The sequence below is a fragment of the Athene noctua genome, chromosome 1, assembly GCF_965140245.1.
Source record: "Athene noctua chromosome 1, bAthNoc1.hap1.1, whole genome shotgun sequence".
Taxonomy (NCBI): Eukaryota; Metazoa; Chordata; class Aves; order Strigiformes; family Strigidae; genus Athene; species Athene noctua.
Window position 1 is genome coordinate 77,743,097 of NC_134037.1, and position 25,839 is coordinate 77,768,935.

A 25,839-nucleotide genomic window follows, 5' to 3' on the forward strand; every position below is an offset into this window, starting at 1 on the left:
TCAAAAACCAGAGTATTGTTTCCAAAACATTACCATGTTATGAATAACTTTTAATGGGAACCATTGCCATATGGACATGCCTTCCCTTACCTCTAAATATACTCATACAGCATAATCCAAGAAGCTATAGCAACTACTCAAGAGGGATAATTTAACTTACACTGATGTGAACAGCTGCCCACAGGTAAGTTGTTGAGTCCCCATCTCTGGAGATATTTCAAAGATGTGTAGTTGTGGCACTTTGGGTTTAGTGGTGGACCTGGCAGTGTTAGGTTAAAGATCTTTTCCAACTAAATGATTCTGTGATTCTATGATTGCAGTATTTTTTAGCAGTTGAAAACAAGTAAGTGGAGCTAGAGTACTGTGACCATTATCTTAATGGCTCATTAATAAATACTCTTCTGGGTCTCAGAGCTTCAAACATGAATCACAGTTTGAGAACTTTTCCCATATAACATTTACCAAACAGCTTTAAAACTTCTAAAACTTTGAAGAAATTCTTGTTCAACACAGGAAATATTTAGCAGGACTGATTTAAAATTAAATGTAAACTCACTGTACCGTATAATAATGTTATAATAACATTGTCATACTCTTCTCTTAGTGTACACCTGGATTTTCAGGCCTCAGGTGCACATAATGGTTACTTCTGAAGAACATACTGTAACACTCTGATGACCAAGTCGTGGATGACGTGTAAGAATTTTTCATTAATCATGTGAGCAACGTGACCACCAAAGGGACAAAGATGTGTGTAGTTGCACACAGAAGGCATCCTAGTGACAGAAGTTGTAGAACTAAACAAAACAAAGCAAAACAAAACAAGCAGAAGGGACTGCAAAAGGAAGAACATCTTGCAGGTACGGAATACCCATGAAGGGTAGCTGGCAAAACCAAAATCAACAGAAGCAGTAAGGAGCACTGAGGGGACTCCCTTTCAGGATGGGGGCAAGTAGTAGAAAAATATCAAACAAGAAAAGGAAAGCTGGAGAGGAAGGAAAACAAGCCTGCTTTTGATACAGGTTCTCTTGTCAAAGAGCTTTCGGGCCTGATCAGCTTGATCTCTGTGACTACAACACATCAGTGCAACTGACATGGCATCAGCTGTGTGATACTGTACACTCACAGCAAATTTGGGATAAAAGATCTAACAGTTAAAATCTTATGGTTTTGTGTATGTAATGAATGCATAGTGATAATGATTAACAACGTGCAAGAACTAACAGCACAGAGAGAGTTGTTAATGCAGGATTTTTGTAAAGTTTTGTTTTAAAGTTTAGAACAGAATTGTGCATACAGTAAATTTACATGGTGTGTAACAAATGCACCCATGCTTCCCAGAATGTATTTGCCAAAATCAAGATTTGTATATTGTTGCTGAGTCAGTACTTCATTCTGCTTTTCTAAAAAAATACATTAGCCTGTTCCTTTTTCTGGATGTAGATTGATCCTCAAACTGATATTGCATTTTCTATTTAAAAGTTTGTAAAATAATGCATTACAAAAAATCTGATTCAAATGTAGACTAAATCACAATATGCCGCATAACGCATTTTCATTTACATTAAAAGTGATTTAATCCTAATAAAAAAATAAACTGTCAGTGCACAAACCCAAAAATACCATAGTAACCTAAATATAATAGTTACTTGAATGTGTCTACTGAAACAATACATTGGTTGCATATTAAGTAACTTTTTCTTGTGCAGCAGTGCGAATCTTATTCAAATGGATGTCTGTCAAAAAGAACTACCATAAGAACCACGTAACCACCATTAAATGGTGTATTAATATTTTACGAAATTTAAGATAGGTCAGTGTAAGTACTCTGATCACTTGTTTTTAGAACAAAATGTTGCTAACTCTGGGAAACAGGACCTATTTACTAAATGTAAATTGCACAGAATACCGATTTCCCCTCCTCAAACTAATGATTTACAATACCATGAACCTAAAGTACATTTAATTAATTAATTAATTTATGTTTTAATTAATCCACAAATGATTTGTACAGATACCAAGGGAAAAAAGTCTTTGTACCGATTAATTTCCAATGTAAAAATGCAGCTAAATGACAGGGGAGAAATTTTAAGAACCTTTTTTCTCTTTTCGAAGGAAATAGTCAATTTTTAGATACTTGGTTTTGTGACACAGCAAAGCAAAATCAGGTCGTGGGAAAATAAGTTAATTGTTGTCTTAGTTTTGTTTGGTGCAGTTGCTGAACACTTACAGAGCTTTATGTCTCAGTATCAGTAAAGGTGTTCTTGAAGCACTGGAGGCTACTTTGGACAGATCAGTTCTCACATTTTGAAGGCATTCTCAAAAAGGGGTAAGAAAAAGCTGCAGTTGTACTAACCTTGGTACTGGGTAGGGGTACTCAGCCTATCACCATATTAAAATGGGGAGGTAGAGATGTACACTATACCATTGCCTGATCTCGAACTAACTTGACATAAGTTTTATGAAACTGTCAAGTAATTTTAAAATACTTCAGCAGCTTAGACTACTTATTTACTTCAAACCAGCCTGACACAAACCTCTTATCCTTTTAGGCTTTTTGATCAAAAGAGTAATAATAAAATGTATTGTCAATTACAGAGCACAGGAATTTTAACACACAATCAACAGAATATTATTCAAAAAGTATTTGTACACTGTCAGCAATATCCCCAGTTAAACTGATTTTTTTTTTTTTTAATTCATCAGAGCTTCTCTTGTAAGCATAGTTCTGACTACCCAAGCCCTAAATTGTGACTTTCCTTTCTAAAAGTTTTTTGCTGTGTCTTTCATATATCAGACTGGAAATCAGCTCACCACTTTATGCTTTGAAGCACTTGACAATACTGAGGTTTTGATAATGACAGTTTTACCTGCTCTAACTCATAGTTGTGTTATTTGTAAGGACAGGAGGTTTTAACATGTATTAACTTGTAAAGCATAAAAAAACCCCCCTAGGTAGAAAAGAATTATTTCCTCTTTTTGCTAGAAATTATAGCTTGGTACACCTAAGTCAACATATACCAGTACCTTATTTATTCTTCTGTGTAAAGAGGAACATGGCAAGCTAAAGAGACAAAGGCAATTTGCTTGCAAGAATTTTTGAAAGGCTAGCTGAAGAACACCAGGGTATCCTAGGGAACTGACCAGATGAGTGCTATTTAAAAGTTGTAAAGAAATAGACCTAAGTAATGATGACCACATCCAATCGATTCAGACAAAATAATAAATCATCTGATAATGGATTAAACTGGGAAATAGATATGTAACAACATTATTATCAGCTTATGGAAAACAGTTGCTGTCAAACTAACTTGGGTTTGGTTTTTTTGGATTACAAATTTGCTTAATATGGGTAGCTGATAAATACATTTTGAGAGGGAAGAAATGTGATTCTGTAGTCTGACCTCCTGCCTAGCACAGTCCATACTACATCTAGGCTGAAGTACAATCTTTGTTGCTGGACATATGTTTCAGAAAAATGTCCTATATTTATTTTCAAATGGCCAAATACTGAGAATTCTTATAAGTCAGGATAACTTGCATCAGTGGTTGATTTCCTGGTAAGTTAAAGTCTATGTGTGGTATTTATATTTGCTGGTTTTCAGTTTCTAGACAATGAAAGCTTAAATCCCAAAATAGACTGTAAGATCTAAGACTCCCCCGTTATCAAATTTCCACTCCCATGGATGCCACAAGATTATAGGTACATATATAAGGCAATCATGACCTGCACTTTTGTAGGATTCTTGTGACTCTTTTGAACATTCTAATAGTTTTTTCAGCAGCTTTCTTGAAGTTTAAATATCAAAATAGTGTGTTACATTTCAGTTTTAGTTATGCAGGTGTCAAAAGGAGAAGAAAAACCATACACTACACTCTTGTTTTCTGTTTATAGTTCCAAAGATCGTATTAGTTTTCTTGGGCCTGGCATCACGATGCATTCCCATGTTCAGCTGATAAGCCATATGAACCCTTATGTTTTTCAGATACACTGTTTCTCAGGTGGAAATTCCTTCACCCTCTACATGTATGTATTGATATGCAACTGTTATGGAACATAGTGAATGTGCTTACATCTTGTTTATCAGAATACTTTGTCCCAGATGTAAATTAGGTGGGGGTGAGGTAGGATGAAAGTCCTGTGCTGAGATTTTTACACACACAAGGTGTTAGTTAGCAGACAGAAAAAGGCAATTGTTTGCCTCTGTCTGCAAAGACAGGAAACAGAAATCTTTGATGCAGAATTTATTTAGATCCATTTTCATATTTTTTTCAGTCTCTTAATGACTTTCAAACTTCTGAATTTCTCATGAACAAACATTAATTGTACATTAAAAACACAATGCAAGTAAGTTGGTTTTCCAGATCAATCAAGAGTTTACTTTCATTACTCACCACTAAAGTGGGAGTGAGCTGGGAGGAGGATGTCCTGTTACGCTGTTCTGCACGGAGCAAATAATGCCCCTTAGTGGAGACAGGATGCCAGGCTATAAGGGGTTTTGTCTGATCAAGTGAAGCAGTCAATACTTAAGTATATTACTTATGTAGTAACAGTATAGTATAAGAGGAGTTGTCTCTTTCCTGGATTGTCTCGTAAATTTCTACAGATTGACCTCCAAGCATTCAAGACAATATTTCAAAAATATTTGTTGATATCAAATGCTTCAAAAATTTCCAGGAGAAGCTTTTGTGATGCAAAATTTGCCACAAGCCTTTTTCCTCAGAAGTCAAAGGAGGGCAAATAAAACAAAAGCAGGGCAGGGACATAGGGTCAGCATCCTGTGGTAACAAACACAAATGACTTAGGCTTCAGAAAGAGATGAAATCTCTTAGTGTTCACTGCCACAATTACAGAATAGAATGTAGCATGTTAGACTAAACAATAATCAATTAACGAATCCTCTGCCTCTAATTTCTAAGTTCAAATTTGTCCTCTACTCATTGTGATCTCTCACACACAGAAAAAAAAGACTATACTTGGTTCAACTGTATAGGCTTCTACTGTAGACTGATCACAACAACCATCCACCTTCTAAGACAATAGTGTAATTCCAAGTGGCAGTGGTGGCACATGCAGCATTCAGCCACTCATTCCCACTACTATTACTCATTGCAGCTGTGCCAAAGAAAATCCTTGCTAAACAGTAAATTCTGTTGGAAAACCGATCTCTGGATTAATCTTTTTACCCTGTTTTTTCTTGCTGGATTATTTTTAATTCAGACTCAATTTTGTGACTATTAAAAAAAATGTTATGAATTAACCCGCCCCAAACCCTAATACCAAAAACATCAGAATCCCCCATATTGAACAAAAGTGGTAGGGCTTGAACAGACACAAGGACAAGTTTTCATAGTGATAGTCAAAACAAGCCAAGAAGATAACAGGCCTTTAAAAAGTGCATGTTACTAACATCCTTCCTGGCAGAATTGTTCAGTCATTAGAGTGCCTCTTTTTTTTTTTTTTTTCCCTTATGATAAAAAAAAAAAAATCTGTTTAACTTAATAACAGATAAAACTAGTCCACGTATATTCTCAATACATTTTTTTTCTCATCTATCATTCTGCCACAAAAATATTTGCTGCAATAGAAGACAGCTATCAGTTTGTACTTGGCTTCACAGAATTTGTAGTCTGTGGAAAAACACATGACAAATTTTAAAAGGGCATACACGTGTATAAACCATTCTGTAAAGTCAAGCACAACTACCATATCATGTACAGTAGTGAAACAAATAAATGAGTAGCATTAAAAAGATCACATCATTGCTTTGCTTTTGACAGTACACCCAGCCTGAAACCCTGTCCCTAGTTTACCAGATTTAAATTGGCATGCACCCCTCTTATCCCATTATTCATTCAGGTTGGGAGATGTGGATCATTAAGCTGGGTACTAATTTGTTCCTAAACTGCACTCATTCATCATTGGTTGGCAGTGAGAGGTTGATCAAGTCAGTTGTGGAACATTTTTGTGACCCCACGAATTGTATATTTTCTGCATGAGCTACTTAAGAAATTCTCTAGAAGTTATTTTAACAGTTTTAATAGCCATTTTGTTAAGTGTGATGATTTCTGTGGTCAGGTTAGTCACAGAGGTATCTCTGTCATATTCAGAAATTATCTTTTCTACTCAGGATCTATATGTTTGGTATTATCTTCTGTATTGTGTATAAAGGGTATTTGTGTACTGTTTCTAAAAAGACATATCTGATGGACTATTACCACAAATCATGACAGAATCTGGTATTGCACGGAATGATGTCTCTTCACTGGGGACAAACACAGTTGTCAGTAAGGGTTAGCTAGATTGTGTGTGAGTTGGGGGATTGCTCTGAGATTCATGTAATAGCTAAAAGATGCTCATATTTTCTTCTGACTTGAGCTTCTTTCTATGAACAATTTTAAATATTATAGCCTAATCCATGTGCAGTAACTTAACTTGTGTCCCAGATGATTTTTCATGATGAAGAGAGGATATTCTCAGTAACAATTTGGTGGATGAAGAACTACTAAAGTCTATAGTATGAATCACCATCGTATTTTGTGCCAGCTATGTTTTTATAAATAAGTCTATTGTATACAAATATTTTTCACAAAATGTATGGGTATGAAAACATTACAACAGACTGAGAATTAAACATATTTTCAATGCATAAACTACTCAACATTCTAGTTAAGGAAACTTCTGTAATGGAAAATTTAAAGACACTATTTTTTGCCTTCTCATAGACCTCTGGGGTTTTTGCCAGCTTATAAAAATTTGTAAAAATATTAGCATAATACAAGTTAGAGAGAGGAACAACACAAGAAATTACCCCATTTATCCACAAAGCAAAATTATTTTACTAGAAGACACATAAGATGCTTATCAACTCTTAATATAGTTGTATTTTTTGTTTAATAACTAAAAGAAAACATATGTTATTGTTTTTTTGGTTTTTTTTTTTCCCATGGTATAGAACCCTAAGAAAGAAACAGACAAATGTTCAGGTCTGTGTATTAAAATGTACCAAATCAGTGAATTACCTGATTTTTCAGAGGGAAGAGAAATGCTGGTTTTTGTAGCATCCAGAATAACAGCCAACCCTGCAGAGAGTGATGGCAGGATGCTGGTACTGAGATCTATGCGAGTTAGACTTTCAGGTTCTCTGTCCAAGGCTTTTAGAATACCTCCAGCACCGTTATCTTCTGTCTCATTCTTGTTCTGACTGTTCTTCTGTGGAGTCTGAACAATATGAACGATACTCTGCTGGGCCAGGTCACAGTTCTGCAACACAAAACCAAAATTCCAATAAATAATTAATTGTGACATAAGGGACAAAATCCCTCCATCTCATCTCCTATTTGCTACTTGTTAAATGCCAAGCCATTTTGTGTAGAATTTCAGTCTGAGGTAATGGAGTTTAAAGCAAAGTGACAAGTGTAAATTGCTGGAATTAGGACTACTTGCATTGGCAAAAGGGTCACAACACTTACAAATTCTAAACATTTAACAAGGAAATGGTGGATCGGAGCCAACAGTTCTAAATAAGTCTGGTTTATTGTCACAAAGGAAAAAATCCAGAGGGAGCACTACTAAATCAAGTGCTAAGAATATTCAATACTTAATATGCATTTGCACAGATAATGCTGATACACACTCTTCATGTAGCAATTTAGGATGAAATTTGACAATCACAGAGTTCATGACCAAGCTACTCCAACGTATCTTTGTAAACAGAAACAGGGAAAATGATGCTACTGATGAAGATTGATACTTATTTCTTGTCCCTAATGTAATTTTCAATCTAAATCTGGCTTTAGATGTAGACTCAGTATGAGTTTCCTATTCTTTCCGAAGATGACATTTAACTGTTGACTTCAGCACTAGAGAAAGTTTGTGGAAGATCTCATGACTGCTATAGTCTTTGCTGGTGAAACAAAAGGATTGCTACCCCTTTTAGCCCAAGAGGTCTCACATATATGTAAGTACTTCCCCTGTCTCAATTCTCATCAGGGGTGATTCTAAAGCAGTCTTTCCAGATCTTGTGCCTTAGAAAAAAGCAGGCTGAATAAGGATCCTATGAAAGGTTTATCAATCAGGATATAATTCACATTTTGTTCAGCATTTTCCTAATACAGAAGAGAAAAATAAGGTATTATCTTAGGTCTAGAATTACGGAGATTTTAGATGACCTATCATTAATGAAGGGCTTTCAAGAAAGACTTCTATTGATCTTTCCACAGCACACCTTGCGATAAAAATTGTTGTTTTTTGGGTGATACCTCCTGGAGATCCACACCTAGGTCTCCAGTGTCATGAATGTACAAACATCAACCTACACACAAAGTTTGAATTCCTTTCAAGAAAATAATTTTCTAACTCTTCGCAAAATCATTAGGTTGGCCATGTCTGACCTGAAATGTCAAGACAGACTTCTGTTTACATTTGGGAAGAACAGAAAGAGAATTCAGAAGCATTCGTCTCAGTATCTACACAATATTTAACATTTTTCGTTTGTATTTGCAAAGGATTCCTTTACAGATATTTTAGTGCTGTTTATATCTTTGTTATTATCTCATTCGCTGTCTTCTAACACTTTCCCTCCTCTGGTCTCATTTCTGTTTAGTGGTTTTCTTTCATTCTCTTGCATTATTTCTCAGTACTTCCTCCTCCACTCTTTCTTTCTTATACAGCACAGTTCTAATAGACAAAATCTGTTTGATGGTTGTTGGTTTGGGTTTTTTTTAATTGAATTTTTAATTACACACTCCTTCTTTAGTGAAGTAGTAATCAGGCAGTGGAGATTTGTCAGAGCAAGGACAATGCAGTCTTAATATTCAAACCAAGCAGTTCTTAGATTTCAACTTTAAAACATTATGTTGACATTAAAGGTCTCCCTTTTTTGTACAACTTGTTTCCCATAACATTTTAACAAGATCCATTTAAATAGCCTAATAATTTCATCCATTAACACAAAATCCAAAACAGGGCTGTCACTCTAAAATTTCTCCAACTAAGAATACTGCATAGCATTAAAGAAATTAATAACCTAAGTGAAAATAATAATGAAATTAATAACCTAGGCAAATGAGGAGCTCAGAAGTGATTTGCTCAGTTACAGCTAGAATTACAAAGGGAAATATGTATATATATGTAAAAGCTCACAACCTTGGAAACCCCTAATGAGCTGTCAGTCAGTCCAGCCATGTTTTAATGAGCATCTCTTCTGGAAGTTTTGCTTCCTTAAGCAGCCCCTGTCCTGCCTTTTATTTTTTCTCACCACCTAGTATCCTTCTCAATTTGTTTCTTTTTAAAGGTTGCATCCGTTTCCTGGTTCAGTTCACAGTTTGATGATGTGCTACAATCACACTGAAGGGATGGTGCGTAAGACAGAATAAGAGGGATGGCAAGGTCTGCTTGAATCAAAGGAAATGTCCCCGCAAAACCACCACTTTTTCAACCACACTTGCTTGATCTTGACTGCTGTACACATTTAGATGCATGGTTTAAATTGATAAAGTATAAAAAAGTATATAGATTCCTTTCCAGTTCCTTTTGCAGACTTGAGGGTATGTGGTTAGCTTAGAAACAAAGGAAGGGCTGACAAAATAGAGCCCCATCTTATTTACTATTCTCTCCCCAGTAATGTCAAGCACCACATACTTCAAAAAAAGATGCAAAATTTGCACTTTGGGCAATTATACATCCATATGACCATAGCAATAGCGTATTCCTGGATTTCACTTAATAAAATTTTCATTTTAAAAGGGCAGGTAATGTCTTTCTTGCATCTCTTTATCGAAAACAAGAACAAACATTGGAACACCAAACATCACTACTGATGATGATAACATAAGTCATAGACACAGGAAAGGTTAATTAGCAGATACCAGGATAACTTTTCAAAGATAGCAGCTAGGAAAAAGCCACACCTTTTGATTTGTACACTGAATATATCCGATATGGAAGTCACTGAGCACTAATAAACATGGAATACCAAATCATCAGGTTTTAATGATGTTTCTGACTACATTTGAATAGAATTTGGCTTGTGTTTAAAGGAAGAAAGTAATTCTCAACATTTGCAAGAAAAGTGAAAAGAGACTACAGAAAAAAAAAAAAGGGCTAGGTCTGCAGCTTTTTTCTCTGAGAAAGGAGGTAGAATTCAAACTATTTCTGTAAATGTTTAAGTTTTGCCTTAGGTTACTATTGTAACACAAATCTGAGAAACAATTGTTTATGTCAATGTCACTTTCATTTTCTTCATGTATTTGTTTTATGCCTCAGGAAACATTTCTTTGGAGAATATCTATTATTAATGATTGTAGAGATATTGTCTTGTTTTATCTGTTGATCCAAATTAATGCCTGTGATCCATATTCCAAAGGGAAATATTGCAAGTGTATATACTGTAAATTATGAAGTATCTCCTTGCACTAGAGCAAAGGGAGCTTGAGAAGATCCAGAAGTGATGAAACCTGATATCAAGGACCAGTTCTTTACAGAGAATGGGTTTTGGCAAACTTGGAAAAATGAATTCACAGGAGATGAAGTTACAACTTTTTTTTTTATTCAAACCTTTTGCTTTCATATTTTTTTCAGAATTCTTAAGTTGAATTTCACAAGGTTGAATCAGCATATCCCAAGTGAATAAAACAATATTCTTTGGTGCTGTCAGCTGTAGGCTAACTAGAAGGTCACTTTGGGAGATTAAGCTAAATTATGAAGAGGGAAAAAATGACTATGTTTCAGCAACTCTGAAATCCTCTTGTTCTGACAGATTTCTGCTTGATATTTTCTTGACAATATATTTTGATAGTAACATCAACACTGATAGAAGTGTTCTCCATCTAACAAATATATAGCCCACTAGAGAAGTCAAATTATATTTTCTGAAGTGCAAAACATTTATTTTGAAATGTTTTATTTAAAGAAACACTGGAGTAGAAAATAGGATCTAGGAATGATCAACAAGAATCAAAATGTTGGCTTTCCACTTACACTTTTTCTTAACCGTGCTGCATTTGTATATCAGATGAGAAAATAAGGGGAACATTTTTATCTCATTAATCTCCAGAATTAATATAAAAGCTCTCAAGAGTACCCATAGCAAAATACACCTCTTAAAACCAATATGACCCATGTAAAAGTGCAGATGACACACCAACTTTATTGGAAAAATCTTTTTCCATGGATAGTGTAAAGATACATTAAAGATGACCTGAACAGAAAAATAAATCAACCAAACCTCACTCTACTATTGTTGTAACTCTCTCACAGTCCAAGGACAGAGACCAAGTCTCAAAAGCAGCAGACACGAAAGAAAATCAATTGGAAGAACAACTCTACTTTCATTCCCTGATCACAGACCGATGACTCAAAAAGCAAGAAGGAAGCAACAACAAAAAAAATCCATTACTACATAGGGAGCAAATGCTGAAATATTCATGAACTTGAAAGTAGAGATTATGTAAAAAAAATAGAGGTATAGTATAAACATTGTGTTGAGCCATCGTAGTCCAAGAAATGGGAAGCAAGATTCACAAGAAGACAACATGGTTTATTTAATCAGCTGATAGAGAAAGAAAAAAAAAAAAAAGCTTTTGGGCTCAGAGACTCTTCCATAGGTCACGGCAAGGGGAAATCTGAAGAAAAAATTAACCACTGTTAAAATAATGAAGCAAATCAGCACCCTGATCTAATATCACCCCTTGTTTGTGTGAATTCTGTCTGCTGAGTGGTAGTGAACTTAATATTGCTCCATGTGGGGCAAGGGAAAAAAGCCAGTGGGCCTAAATAACACACAACACTTAGCAGTTAAATTCCAGCAATCAGAAACTACTTGCTATTTTATGATTCTGTGGAACACATCTATATTTGATTTCAGTTCACCTTTTCAACATTTTCAGAGTTATACATTACTGTACTTGTTTAGTATTCAGAATATTGTGGGTGCTAAGCAACGCCTAGAAATAGAAGGAAAAATAGATGTATTATTGAAGGCACCACATATTCAAATAAATGTGATGAAAAGGCAGAAAACCCTTCACTTAGCAGAATATTTGTACCCTAATTTTTATAATCTCTTCCTATTCAGTTCTTGTTGTAGTTTAAATATTGACCATGCCAAAGAAATAGAATAAAAGGAAAGATATAAAAAATGTTCTATGGAAAAGGATTCATTGCTTTCTAAATCCAAAACCTAATATCATTTTAAGGACTACTATTAGAGTTCCAAAGACAGACTATTGCAGCAAATGAAGGAAGGAGTGCATGGGAGTTTTCAGTCCAGCAGGTAACAGGGAAGCTGAAAGTAACCAGATGCAAATGAATGACGTAGAATCCCTGCAATTTTAACACAACAGAAAACACCAGTGGATGGGAGGTAGGCCTTTGGCATATTAAGATACTGGAATATAATAAATTGCTCTCCTTTAAGAGGAAATGGAACAATATATCTTCAGAACACCTTTAAAATCAGGATAGGACATTTTAATGTGATATGATAATTAAAACTTCTTTCTGTAATGACAGTTAATGAAGATGGATACAGTAAACAGCAATATAAATTCAGTTTTCCAGATAAGCCACATCCATTGTGGCTTCATTGTGTTATGTTGGGGTTTTTTTATCTCCTTCTCCTCCTCACACCCTTAAATTTTGATCTGTGTTTTTGTATCCTTTTTATTTTATCTCATTAGCAATCCAGGACTAACTGAAGAGTGACAAGTCTGGAAGTATTTCTTGAGGTAAGATTGACTTTGGAACAAATCTGGAACAAAATCTGCGAGTTTTGTTACTTACTTTGACCTGCAGACCTTTCCTTACCACCTGCAGTCATTAGAGGTGGTGAGATCTTATGCTACCTCACTGGGCATTATAAAGAACATAGCTTTGAATTGAAGTTAATCAGAAAACTCCACAGTGAAAGTTCCTTTTAAACACAGGTATACTTGACTGGATCATCTCTTTACTCAGAAAAATGAGACTCCTCCAGCTCTCACTCTAGTTTTCAATAGCAAGTCTACTTTTGTGAAGCTTTGTGCCCCAAATATCAACAGAAGAAACTGATGACAGGATTTTCATGATACTATTGACTGCAATGATCCCAGAAAGCCAGCAGCCCAAAGCACACCTATTCCTCCAGACATTCTCTATTAGTTGACCTCCTGGGGAACAGGAATTAAAAGCAAGTTATTAAAAATCAATCACTCCACTGCAACTCTATTTGAGTGGCAGGGTATCTCTGCCAATGACTCCTGGACTGTGGGATCTAAGATAGGGAGAAGTGCACAGAATGCTAAATTGGCCTCATACCGGACACAGAAACACAATAATTGCTCGTTGCTACTAATATATTTTTCTTGTTACACAAAATATACTACAAACTGCCAAGATCCTCATATTTTCTCCTTTTAAGAAGATAATCACAGTCCATGATATCTCTATAAAGGACAAAAACAATGTATGTGCTGAATTTTCCTGAAGTTTAGAAGTTTCAGAGCCTTACAGGTAAGAAATAAACACAAAATATATGTTTTCAAATCTTTTCCATCTGGAAAATTAAGACGTCATTACTAGACCAAAATTATTTTAGGAAGATTCCCTTCAAATTTCTGGTTAATAACATAAATAATAATAAAGGAATTAATTGCAGCTACAGTTTACATAATACGCTAGAAAACTTATCTGATTGTAGCTATTAAATTAGAGTCTTTGTGTTGTATGACAACAAGCTAACTATAGGAGAGAATAACTGAAAGATTTCTAAGTGGGTTTCATGGAGTGGTTAATTTAGGTTAGCTACCAGGTGCCTCCTAACTCTGCATAATATATCAGCTCAGAATGCAGGATAGTGCATTGAGATCTATTTCAAATTAATATGAAAATAATTTTATATGAATCATTTACAGATCCTGGTTAGGTTGTCCTAATATGTCCTAGAGAGCAGAAGTGCAGGAGTGGAAAGGAATAGACTGATTCCCAGTCACATCCTGCTCTGGAAGATACCTCCTCAAAGATGAGATTTTTGTATTCACATGTTGCTAATGAGAACTTTTTTCTCCACCACAGAAGTCTAAAATTTGGACTGATACATGCATTGGGAAAAATCATTTCTGTGCCATGAAACAAGAGAAGTGAAGAAAAAAATAGAAAAAAGACAGATGATGGCTAAATCAGTGTTTGAAATTTGTGCTTTAGGACTGCAACCAAAACATAAGCAAGTATCTCTGAAAGACATTCCCATTATAAAAAACAAAATGTTCTTCGGATAAATCTAAAACCTGGGGATTTGGTTGAATTAGTGTTCCTAGAATGTTAAATATGCCTTAATTTCAAAATAGACCTTCTGACATTATTCTTCATTACTCTCTCTCTCTCCTACATGGTATGGGGTTTTTTTAAGTACTGGTGGTCTTTGCAGGTATCTTAGTAAAACCTCATCTTTATTGAGGCATAAAATAATAATAAAATCTTACCAAGATTTTTTTACAATCCCACATTGAATACAACATATTTTGGATTCATTTTAGGGACTGATAAAATGATTCACACCGATGAAATGCAATGCCTGCAAATTCATGCTAATTTGACACTCTAAAGACTCTGAAACTTTCAGTCCACAACTCAACACATTACAATTTTTTTTTCATGTAAAAACATCTAATCTGATGTTACTGTACTGTAAGTATGATAGGGTTTGTGTCTTACTGTTTGAGAATGGTGGAGCAAAAGGCAAAATAATTATTTTTACATAGACAAATGAAGTTTAGTGGAATACAGGAAAGGTTCCTGAGTAAAAAATCAGGGCCACTCTGTAACCTCCCCTAGAGAAACATTCATGTTCTACGAAGTTGCCGCAGTCCTGTTTGTGTTTGCCAATTGATAATTCAGGATCAGAGCAAACAGTAAGCATAGGAGTAATGTTGGTATGTATTGCTATGTATTTTCTCTTCCTGTGAGACCGAACTTTCTGAAGACCTCTATAAAGACTCTGTCCCATATGCAAGTGCTAGGTGAGAAGAAGAAACTCCATCTACACTTTGTAAGGAAAGATATTCCTAAGAGTCCTGAGACATTTACTTAAACCCATAAATCTTACCATGGCTTTGAATTTCCATGCAGAATGTGATATACCCAGTACAAGAACTGCTTGCTACCTAGCTTCTATCAGGTACTTTTCTATATAATGCCATACAAAGAGGGTTAATCCATACACATTCAAATTAAGATTCCATTATTTTTTAGCAAAGAGAAGAATGAAAATTGGACAAGACAAAATAAGTAGATACTGTGTGATTTACTACAGCTCCTCCAGCTAATGGTCCATCCATGAAGCAGGAAGCCTTGGCTAGCCTTTACAAAAATAAAATCCTCTGATTTACAGCATAACACAATAGGTCATATATTACAAAGGTTCTGCTCTGAATGATACTCTTTAAAGGTAAGTACAAGACATCATTTAATACTAACTAGTCCCTTAATGAGTTAATAATCTTCTGGAAATAGATATGTATTCAACCAATAGTATTCAATCTTTCTCACACTGAATTTAAAGTAAATCAGAAATCCCCATCTTCCTTCACTTGTAAATCACTTCATGTTTCAGTTCCATCTTTTTCACATTACAAAACACAGAACTTTAATGTTAATTTCTAGTGCAGTGGAGGGAACGCAGACATAATTCTTACTTAGGAAATTTGCAGAGTTATTATTTTATGTAGCCGATCTAAGACCCTAGCAATGCTATATACATATTTCCAAATGGCATTAGTAATAACATGACATTATTAACATGATAACTCTTCTTGAATGGAGGTCTTCTAGCAAAAATGCCCAAAAGATAAATTAACCCTTGAACTAAATAAACATATTTTATTGGCAGCATATGAGACAGTTTGCAACATTAAGATACCTGACTAGGTTATTGCTATTGCCTTCAAAACTCTGCATAATGATCTGCAAAAGACATAGAAGGCAGACAAACTTTTTGATACGATGTTTACAGAGCTATTAGTATCTCAACAGTGACATTAGGAACATATCATGCTGAAATAAAATGGAAGAGAAATACAGTCAAATGAAGATTAAATTCACATGAGATTTTCTCCTCAGTCAATGAACATTTTTTTCCTTCTTGTAATTTCATGTACTGTACACTAACAACCTATAAAATCACAATTTATTATAATGTCTGCATAGAAAGTAAGAGATCAATGAAAAGTTTATAATACTGAATTAAAAATGAATAAATATAAGTTTTTGTGATGGTTTGCTTGCCTTCTAAATGCAGTTAAGTGCATCTCATCATTATTTCACCTTACACACTGAACACCTGATAGAACTTCTACACTCAAAAAATGTTATCTCCAGCAGTAACATAAGAAAGTTTACTATTCACCAGGTATGGATCATATTTTCTATTGTCCCAATTTCTTCTCAAGCCCCACCAAAAAAGCACAAGTACCAAGAGTATACTGTAAGACACTTGAATGAATTACATTTTGAACACATTTTATTCTGTGTTAAATGGTGATAAAAGGTACTAAGCTCAGAAAAGGTCTCTTAAGCCAGCACTGTTAGCAATCTGCAGTAGCAGCCTGGCCTCAGGACTGTGGACTATATGTCATCTGATTAACATAAGATTTAATTTTTCATTCCTCTTCCCTTTAATTTCTCCTTTAACATTTCTCAGCCAGGTAGAAATCACCAATCTGGTCATACTTCTCTGTCTTAACACATACATTAAGCATTAGTGAGCATGTGAGGAATAGACATAAAAGTGGTTTCACACTGACAACTAAATGGTATCAGAACATAAATGAGACATAAATTGTATTTGAAAAAGTGGGGAGTCACTACACAGAACTCTGAAAATATCCTAAAGACTTCAGTGGTCCCTCATGCTGATGGGTGGACTATGGTGGCAGAAAGGAATTTGGGCAATTCCCTTCTCCAAAGAGTTCTGAAAGAATTCCTATGTAGAGTTAATACTCCACTGCGGAAAGTGAATTTTCATATGAATTTATTGCCTAGTGCATCAAAAGTTTAATAGCTATAAATATTTATTTCAATTACTTCAACTAGTCATTCACAAATGTCTTTTTCATGCTTTATGGCCAGCACCTGGTATAGATCCCAACCAAAGAGCACTCTGGTCTTCTACTTATCCCTGTGTATGCATCTATATATCAGTTTAAGCAGCTGCTACGAGACCAGACATAAATAAAGCCTAGTGGGCACCCTGTGTGGGCTTACTTGGTAACTGGCTAAGTGTAAACATTGATAAGAAATCAAATATTTTCCAGAGCTTTCCTTGAAGGCTTGCTTTTAACCTAGCAGTTACCATGCCAGGTGAAAATGGTTTTAGGGATATGCCTACCAAAAATATCCCAGCAGGATAAACACACCTACTGGTCGTTGCTGGAAAATCTATACAGTACAATATCATGCAGCACAGCTACATATCTAACTGGATTTTTACTTTGGGGTAGGAGAGACCGGGAAGGGTTTGCTAGAGGTGTAGTTAGGTATATTACAAAATAATTACACAGCTTACAGATTCTTCACAATCCCTAATTGTAAAATATATGCCATATCAGAAAACACTCATATAAATTAATCCCTACACCCAGTACATGTGGACATAGTTTGTCACCTCTTTCCTTCCCATCCCATATGCAATCATGTCTCATTTTAAAAGGGAGAACAACAAGGTGAATGCTAAGAAGATAGAAAGAATTAAAATTTGCTATTAAAACAAAAAGATCCTTTGTTTTACTTTTAAGTAATCTGTGTGATTTTTAAAAAAATGTCTAGCATAAATGGAAAACACGACATGAAAGTGAATCCAGACTCTTTCTGCTAAATAACCAACCTGTATATTAAATGTACCACTATAAAAGGGAGGTGAGAAAGCCTTGTTGAGTCACAGATGAAAGATGTTTTTGAACATCAGAACAAGAGAATAATGACCCATAAAAAAGATAAAGGAAACTGCTTTAAGGGTGTGCTTTTATCCTTACCTGGAAAAAAATCTTCAATTTCCCCTGAGGCCATTCAATTTTAAGATAGAAATCATCAGTGACATAGCATCAAGCTATGGTAGAAAAGTTCAATATTCAAATTTAGTTAGGAAAGCATAGATTATTAAGACAAACAAGTTTCCTGAAAATTAATTTGAAGATTTTTGTATTATGGCCTTCTCTCTTCTGCATACATTCAGTTTGCAACATATCACATGCTTTTTATAGGTGTGTCACAAATAAATTCCAACTCTTACTTTGAACATCTGGAAAATCTGGAATATTCAGATCTTTCAGTGTGGATGAGAAATTGTGTAATTTGTATTCAGATCAAGATTCAGATTCTGAAAACACATGCAGGAAGAATGGGAATCTATGAACATTAATGGAGAAGGGATGTGTGCTGTGAAATTCAGTGGTGCCAAGGCTTCAAAAATGATAAGTTTTTCTGAGATGGAGGTTTCTTCAGGTCTGTCAGGCTGTTTCTGCATTATCAATTTGCTGAGCAAGCAACCTGCATTAACAAGTAATGCAGATTTAGAAGCAGCAGCTCCTCACATCAAAACAGATGGTACTGAGGACCTGACAACCACACTAAAGTTTGGGGACTAAGGTTTTTGGGGTGGTGCGGTTCTTTTGAGTTTAGACTACATCTAGTCTTGCCTTAATGACTGCACACTCTTTTGCAACCGGGGTCTAGTAGCTGAATTCCTGAAATTCATCTCCCTGTTCAGTTTCATTCAAAAGGCATCTACTTCATTTGCTCTGAGGATGCTCCATGATGCAAACCAAAACACAGTAAATGGTGATGATCAGGAGATCCATTTCAAAAGCACAGTCCTGTTTCAAACGAAGATACTAATGCAGGCATTCCTAATTGTCTAACTCTGAGCCCCCACCAAAGCCATCAGCAGACGCACTTCAGATCATCTGGCGGAGGAGGTACTACTGTTATTTAAAGGTAATACTTCCATTAAAATTGATGCCCACAACAACTGACTAGTCACAGATCTTTGTGCAGCGATTTTCCAGAAGTTACATTTATCTAGGTTTATAGAGACTGAAGGAAACAGATAAAGGTACCATAGAATGACTAAATGAAGATTCGTAAATGTATGCTGCCTTCTGTTCAGAACTATAACACATTTGTTTAAAAGATTAGTTGACCATTTTTCTTACAAGGTGGAAATTCAACAGGTTTTACAATCATTAACTATTTCTTTCTACTGGTGTATCTAGTAAAACCACCACAGTGGTTTCCCCAGAGGATCAGACTGGATTCACACAGCTAGCTCCACTAAAAATCAATTTAAAAAATCTATTATTTAAAAAACAATTGCCTTGTTAACAGTTGTGCCAAGAAAGTAGACAAACTCCTGTGAAGTTTTCTTAGCAATGGGAATTAAACTTTGTAAGCTTGGACTTGGAAATCATCTCTAACGTCTTAGAGTTGAACAAACAGTACAGTACAGACATTTTTTTAAAGCTGGAAAACAGGTAATTCAACCACACAATAAAGGGAAGAAAAACAAGACAAAGCCAATGACTGTCACACTTCAGTAAGAAACAGCAGAGAAACTACCAGCACAGCTTCTAGCTTTCTGTGATGGGGATTGTCACATCAGAATACAGCAAGCGTTGTCCCTGTCTTTTAGCACGCTTTTTATCAGAGTAGATGAATACTCCAATGGGTAAGATGCAACCCTTACCATCACAGCACCTCTGTGTGTTAATTACTGTTTCATGGTGTGAGAATACTTTCTGACTTCAGTCCTGGCAATATCATTTTATTGAGAAGTAAGAGCCAATGCTGCTCTTATCCCTGCAAGGGTAAACACTGTAATTCATGGTATAGATGCTACAAATTCAGCTTCTTAAGCTTTTTGATCTTGTCCAGCCTCAACTTAGGTCCTTCTCAAAAAGTGACTGAGAACATTCATGCCAATGACAAGCACAAAGTAACTTTTTTTTTTTTTTTTTAAATTTTGTTTTTATCCTCTGCCTTGAGTGAGAAAAGCTCTGAAGCTAATTCAGTGACAGTATGTGCATGTTTAGAAGCACACAGTTAAGACCAGTGCGGATCTTATATGCACATGCTTTTATCAGTGTCCACTCAAATGATGCTAGAGTTGGTTGGCTGCAATTAACAGGACGTAAAACTGAAACCCTTACAAGTATAGCATAAATTATCCTCCTTTATTCAAACAAGCTTCCACTGGAATTGAAAACAGAAAAGATGAAGAGGAAACACAGATGGGCTGGTTTGAGTGGATAAGGAGGGCCACAGACCTGGGAGCCTTCCTGTGTTTCTACCAAAGGAAGGAATTTCCTTTGTTTAACACTGAGCTGTTTGTGCAAGCTAAACACAAGGGACAGCAGGCAGAAGTCTGCAAATTTAAATAAATTATTTCATTTTTTATCTCCAAAATGGTTGTAAATGTATTATTTTTTCAATTCATATAGAGGACTGAAATTCAGTTTTCTTGCGGGTTCTAGTAACAGTCATACTCCAGAGCATCCACACCTTTCACACCTTTAGGTAAATTTGTACCAGCAAGAATTTCTCTACTTTGACTTTTTCTTTATTCTTTTTTTTTTTTTTTAAGTAGAAGAACAAAATGTATGCAAGTATTTTCATACAGCAAACTCACAAAGAAAGTGACTTTTTCAATACTATTAGATTGATAAGAAATTATCAATTACTGCTTTCACTTGTTCTGTGACTGAGAATGGAAAGGAGCGACAAATAAGGCCAAAGGATGCAAAGTTGTCTGCAAATAATTAAGATAACTGGTCTGGTTTTGGATGCTGTTTGTTGCAAGGTACTGCCAGTTCAATATGGCTTTCCAGATGTGGCAGGATGAGAGATTCCTCCATTGGGCTCAAGCTGCCTATCTTAAGATTTTAGGTGCTTCTGGAGAAGCAGCACCCAAGCAGCGTATTCAAGTTCCAGCAAGCTGCACACTCACATCCGTGAATCCAAGCTGCCTTCTAGCACTTGTACATTTTGAAAGGGGTTGAAGGCATCTGTGTGGACATAGCTAATAGATCTAAGAGGACCTAGAGCGCTCAAGGTACAGGTTATCTGGAAAACAACTCAGTCACAGTAGATGCTGATTTTATCTGTCTTCCTGTGAAAAACTCGAAGATTTAGACAACTGAGAGATGATGACAGTTTTTAGCCCAGAACCCTTGAGACTGCAATTAATCTGCTTCATTGGTAATAAGGCTTCAAAGTTTGTAAAGCATAACACAAAGATAAAAGCTTTCCTCAATCTTTTGGAACGCTGAAAAAAGTTCTATTTTATGTTTGTTTTTTGAAGAGTAGAAACACTTTTATTGTTATTATTTTTAGATTGTCTGCTACTTGTGTGATTTAACCTGTGTCTCACTTGCTAATATTAAAGTTGTGGTATATCTGCTACTGGCAGTATTCATATGACTTGCAGAAAGTACGAGGACATACGTGCTTGCATGGAGATGCTAAATTGGGACAGCATCTGCACCTTGGCAGTTATTTTATGCCCCTATCTTAAGTGGCCCCACTGATTAGCTGACCAGAGATGGACTCGGTAGATGTGAATTTGGCATCAGGTTCTGTTTTGTGGTGGTTTAGGATGTTTATGAGCTCAGGCAGTTGGCTTTTTGTGTGGAAAGTGATACAAAGAGCGTGGACAGTGCTAACATGAGACTAGGATAGAGTATAGCCCTGAGAAGGAGCACCAAAACTCCTCTCTGTGAAAATGTGAAACCAGACTAAACCTGGTACCTAGAGACAAACAGCTGCTTTTGCTACCTATGGCTATGGCTCTGTGATATAATTGGTTCGTAGAAATATAGGAAATAAACTGTCCTGATTTTATAGTATCTACTGCACTAAAAAGTATCAGGCCAAAGCACTGACTGGTATTCTTGCTACCAGTCTTAGCAGAGATGCTCATTGAACTGATGCAAAGTAGATCACAGTCATTTCCAGATAAGAACACCAGAAATTAATTAGAACCACATTAGCAACCTACAGGGCATCAGATTGAAAACTGCCTCTTTTAACTTTAAAATACATAAAGTGTTTTACTGTCCTGTGTTGACAATGCACAAAACCTCAAATTCAGTTTAAGAGACAAAATGAGGTAGTTTAATATAGTAATGGATCATCACTTTTGCTATAGCTTTCTTTATTATAAAACAACCATTTGATTTTGTAAGCTTAGACTACAATGAAAACCTGTCAGTACGATGCCACTTAATTCTGGAAAGAAGAGTCTACTCAGTATCAAGGTATGATTGCAAATGGTGGAGATGCCAAAGCTCCAGCAGTTGCTAAACAATCACGCATCCACACAACTTACAATACGCATCAGTAACTATACTGCAAACCCAGCCTGTACATGACTCTTTTTTTTCTGAATGATCCTTTAGCTGCCAGTAGCATCCAGAACTGTTTTGGGGCCAGACAGCCATGATCTCTGTCATGGTGCTAAGGACACTTCCAACCTATTCCCTGGCCAAAAAGTCACATACTGGGTTTTAAAGCAATCTGTCCTCTGCTGTGATCAGTGGTCCCTTAACCATGTCTGCACCTTGACCACAGGCATGCTCTGGATCACATGGCAGCAAAGGTTGCCCAGCATGTGCCTCCTCTGCTATGCCCTCCCACCCCCCCCACCCTCCCCAAGAGTTTGGACATCTCCACCTTAAATTATCCAGAAAAGTTAAGCTAACAAGTGCTGGTTGATAAGGAGATTGAACCGCTTAATGGTCATTTGTGAACTTGGACATGCAACTGTCTGCGATCACCTGTGCACACATGTAATATAGTAACACAACTCTTTAAAAGGAATGTGTAAAATTTAATGCAAAATTAAGACAACTGGTAAGGGAAATCATATGTTATGATTAAATGTAACCATATTAATTGTATCTGTTTTTCTTTTCTGTATTAATTAGCAGTAGTTTGTGTTTCTGTTGCAACTTTTTGGTATAAAAAAAAAGTTGCTATTTATCCCCTTTAAAGATACAGACACAGGACACTCATAATAATTGTGGAATTATGCTCTAGAAAGATATATGTATAAAAACCTTTCCAAAAATCCTGAAAAATCATACAAATTCTACTACAGGGCGTCAGTGTTCTTAAAGATGAGACTGCTATACTTGTAAATCTGTGCTGTCATTTTCTGACAGCAATGACCAGTGACAATACCGCATTGCATCTGACAAAAAAAAAAAAAAAAAAAATCTAAGAAGAAACAGATAAAAGGCTTATTTTCCACATTATGTTCTAAACTCTTAAAAAACTTCCATTCATTGTTTGCATTAATCATAATACATCAGTACTTCAGGAGCAGTGGCACAACAGAGACCTTGTGGAATGAGGAATCCTCTGTCAGCCTCCACTGCCCAGGATGTATGCAGAACAAAAATGCACATAGAACAGGTTTGTCTTAGCTTGGATTAGTACCAACACTGATGCACCACTTATGCGGGCAGTGCTAATATACTACAAAGATAAAATTATGTAATTTACTATTACAACCTGTCTTCTCACAAAAAAAACCCCAAACAAACAAACAAAACAACAACAAAAAACCACCCGCTAATTTTAACCTGTGCTCCACAAGTTGCACAAATCAGTGAGTGATAGAGATGAAAACATAGCTATACATACTTAAGTTAAACTTGAAGGTTTCTCTAAATGAGCATATGCAAATGCTTGAAGCCCAGGGGCAGCTCTTTCTTGCACTCAGGACATTTACATAGCTTTCCAAACTAATATTTAATCTAGTATTCAGTAAAACATCACTAATTCCTTTCATAAATTCCTAACATCCTGTGAGATGTCTTCTGAGCCGCAAAACAGAATCTTCAAACACCTTCCTCATCAAAGTAGGTGCAATGATTTTCACTCTACAGTGCTTTTAATTGTAAGAAAATATAATGTTTTGTTTTCATCTTCTTGATTAACACTGTTTTTTGTCATTTTAGAGTACTAAAATATTATACTTTGGCAGGAAGAATTTTGGGGTGGCAAGTAACAGGAGGATTATGACACAAAATTCAGTTAAAGAACTGGTGTGATCTCTAATAGTAACTTGATGAGAAGAGAGGAATTGCTACAGTGGATCACCTGTAAGGGTCTAACTGGCTCACTATCAATTGCTTCAAGGGAAAATTGTAAGAAACTGCAGAAGGCAGTTATAGCAAAATTTGCCCACGGAAGGCTTTCTTACCTAACATCTGTAATAATAGTGTGAGGATCCATTCATTGCCTAGTTTTTCTAGATATTTTTATTATTCATACACAGATACATAGTTTTATGACACAAATGGAAAACCTCTAGGAAACCTATCGCCTTTGTTTCCAATGAACCTGTCAACATGGTAGCTGTAACGATGGTTGTCCTCAAACTACAGCACTTGTACTATAAACTCCCACTACATCATGCACACAAAACAGCTGAATTAAAATTTCTAATCTATAGTCACTTTATAGCTGTTATTTTATACATGTTTATCATGTGCTTTGCTTATTTTCTTTCTCACATAAACAGTTCAAGACTTTGCAGTTTCTCCTCTTACAGAAAAGTTTTCTGTGGTAATACAGCTGGTATTCTGATCTGACCTCAAGCATTTGATTACTGTAGTAGCCCTGCAATGTGTCAGGAAAAATCCAAAAAAGCCCTAAGAAGCGTGACAGTATCTGCACTGCTAATGTCTAAACTGAACAGTAATACAGTGTGGTGCAATTTTAATGGATGATGAATCTCTGCTTCATAGAATCCTCTTCTTCCCCTGCTCTTGCATTTTGTATTTATTTTCCTGTTTGTTTAAATTAGACATAAAATCAAGTCCCGCATGACACAAGAATACTACAAGAATATTGCAGAATACCTACATAAGTAATTTCTTTTATTGATTTAAACCCTTAAGGTCTATTTAATGGATTTAAAAAAAACCTAAATGGGGCAGACTGCCCTCGCACCAGTCAATGTAATTTAACGCAAGTCCATAGAAGAGGATTGATCTTACTGAGCTTATCTCTAATATGGTTTACAAATACTGAATCTTAGTGCATTAACTTAGGCCCTCTTCACTCTTAAAGATATTTTTATGCCTACTATCATACCAGATGGGCACCTAAGTATTTTATAAAATATGACAGAAAAATTACATTATATAAAGTTGGGAAGAGGCAGACTAATATCAAAACAGGAAAAAAAGGGGACAAAAGTAATGAATTTGCCTGAACCAATCTCGTATTTCATGACCTCATCATGCAGAAGCAGCCTATCTATTTCAAACAAACAATAAATATTAAAATGAAATTTTTTTGCACATCTTATCAAAAGCTTCCTGTATCAATTGTTTTCACAAATGTTTTCTCCTGCAAGCAGTGAATGCCTCTTCATCAATCTTTTATCAAATGCAATCTTGTTCTGATTTCAGTCTTATCAGAAAAACTTCTCTCTCTCCTTTGTTGTTTCTGGTTTGTTTTTTTTTTTTTTCCTTTCTTGGCAGAAGGTACATGAATATCATTTTACACTTCTCTGTGGCTGCACCTCCATCGATCAAAAAATGAAAAGTCTGAAGAATATGTCATGACCCTGCAGAGCTCCAAAAAACAGAAACATATGTAATGATTTTACTGTGCCCGATAGTGACAAAGGAGGAAAGCATGTGTGCACACCCACATGAATATTTTAATATTCCTTTTTCCAAGGAATGCTTCCATTGCCAAATATTTCTAAGAAGAGAAAACGAAGATTTAACAGAAGACTTGATTTCCAGATACCTTCCTGACATGTCCATCAAGCTTGAAAGAGAACATACATT

At 35.6% G+C, this 25,839-nt stretch overlaps 1 protein-coding gene across 1 annotated transcript in view; it reads right to left on the minus strand.

Annotated features, from left to right (window-relative positions):
- The window catches only part of PRKN (parkin RBR E3 ubiquitin protein ligase), a 746,156-nt gene that overhangs the window by 518,447 nt on the left and 201,870 nt on the right, over nt 1-25,839 (minus strand). The window contains exon 4 of the mRNA XM_074899316.1: nt 7,024-7,264. Within this exon, the coding sequence (XP_074755417.1) occupies nt 7,024-7,264 (241 nt within the window). The remainder of the gene's footprint in view (nt 1-7,023; nt 7,265-25,839) is intronic.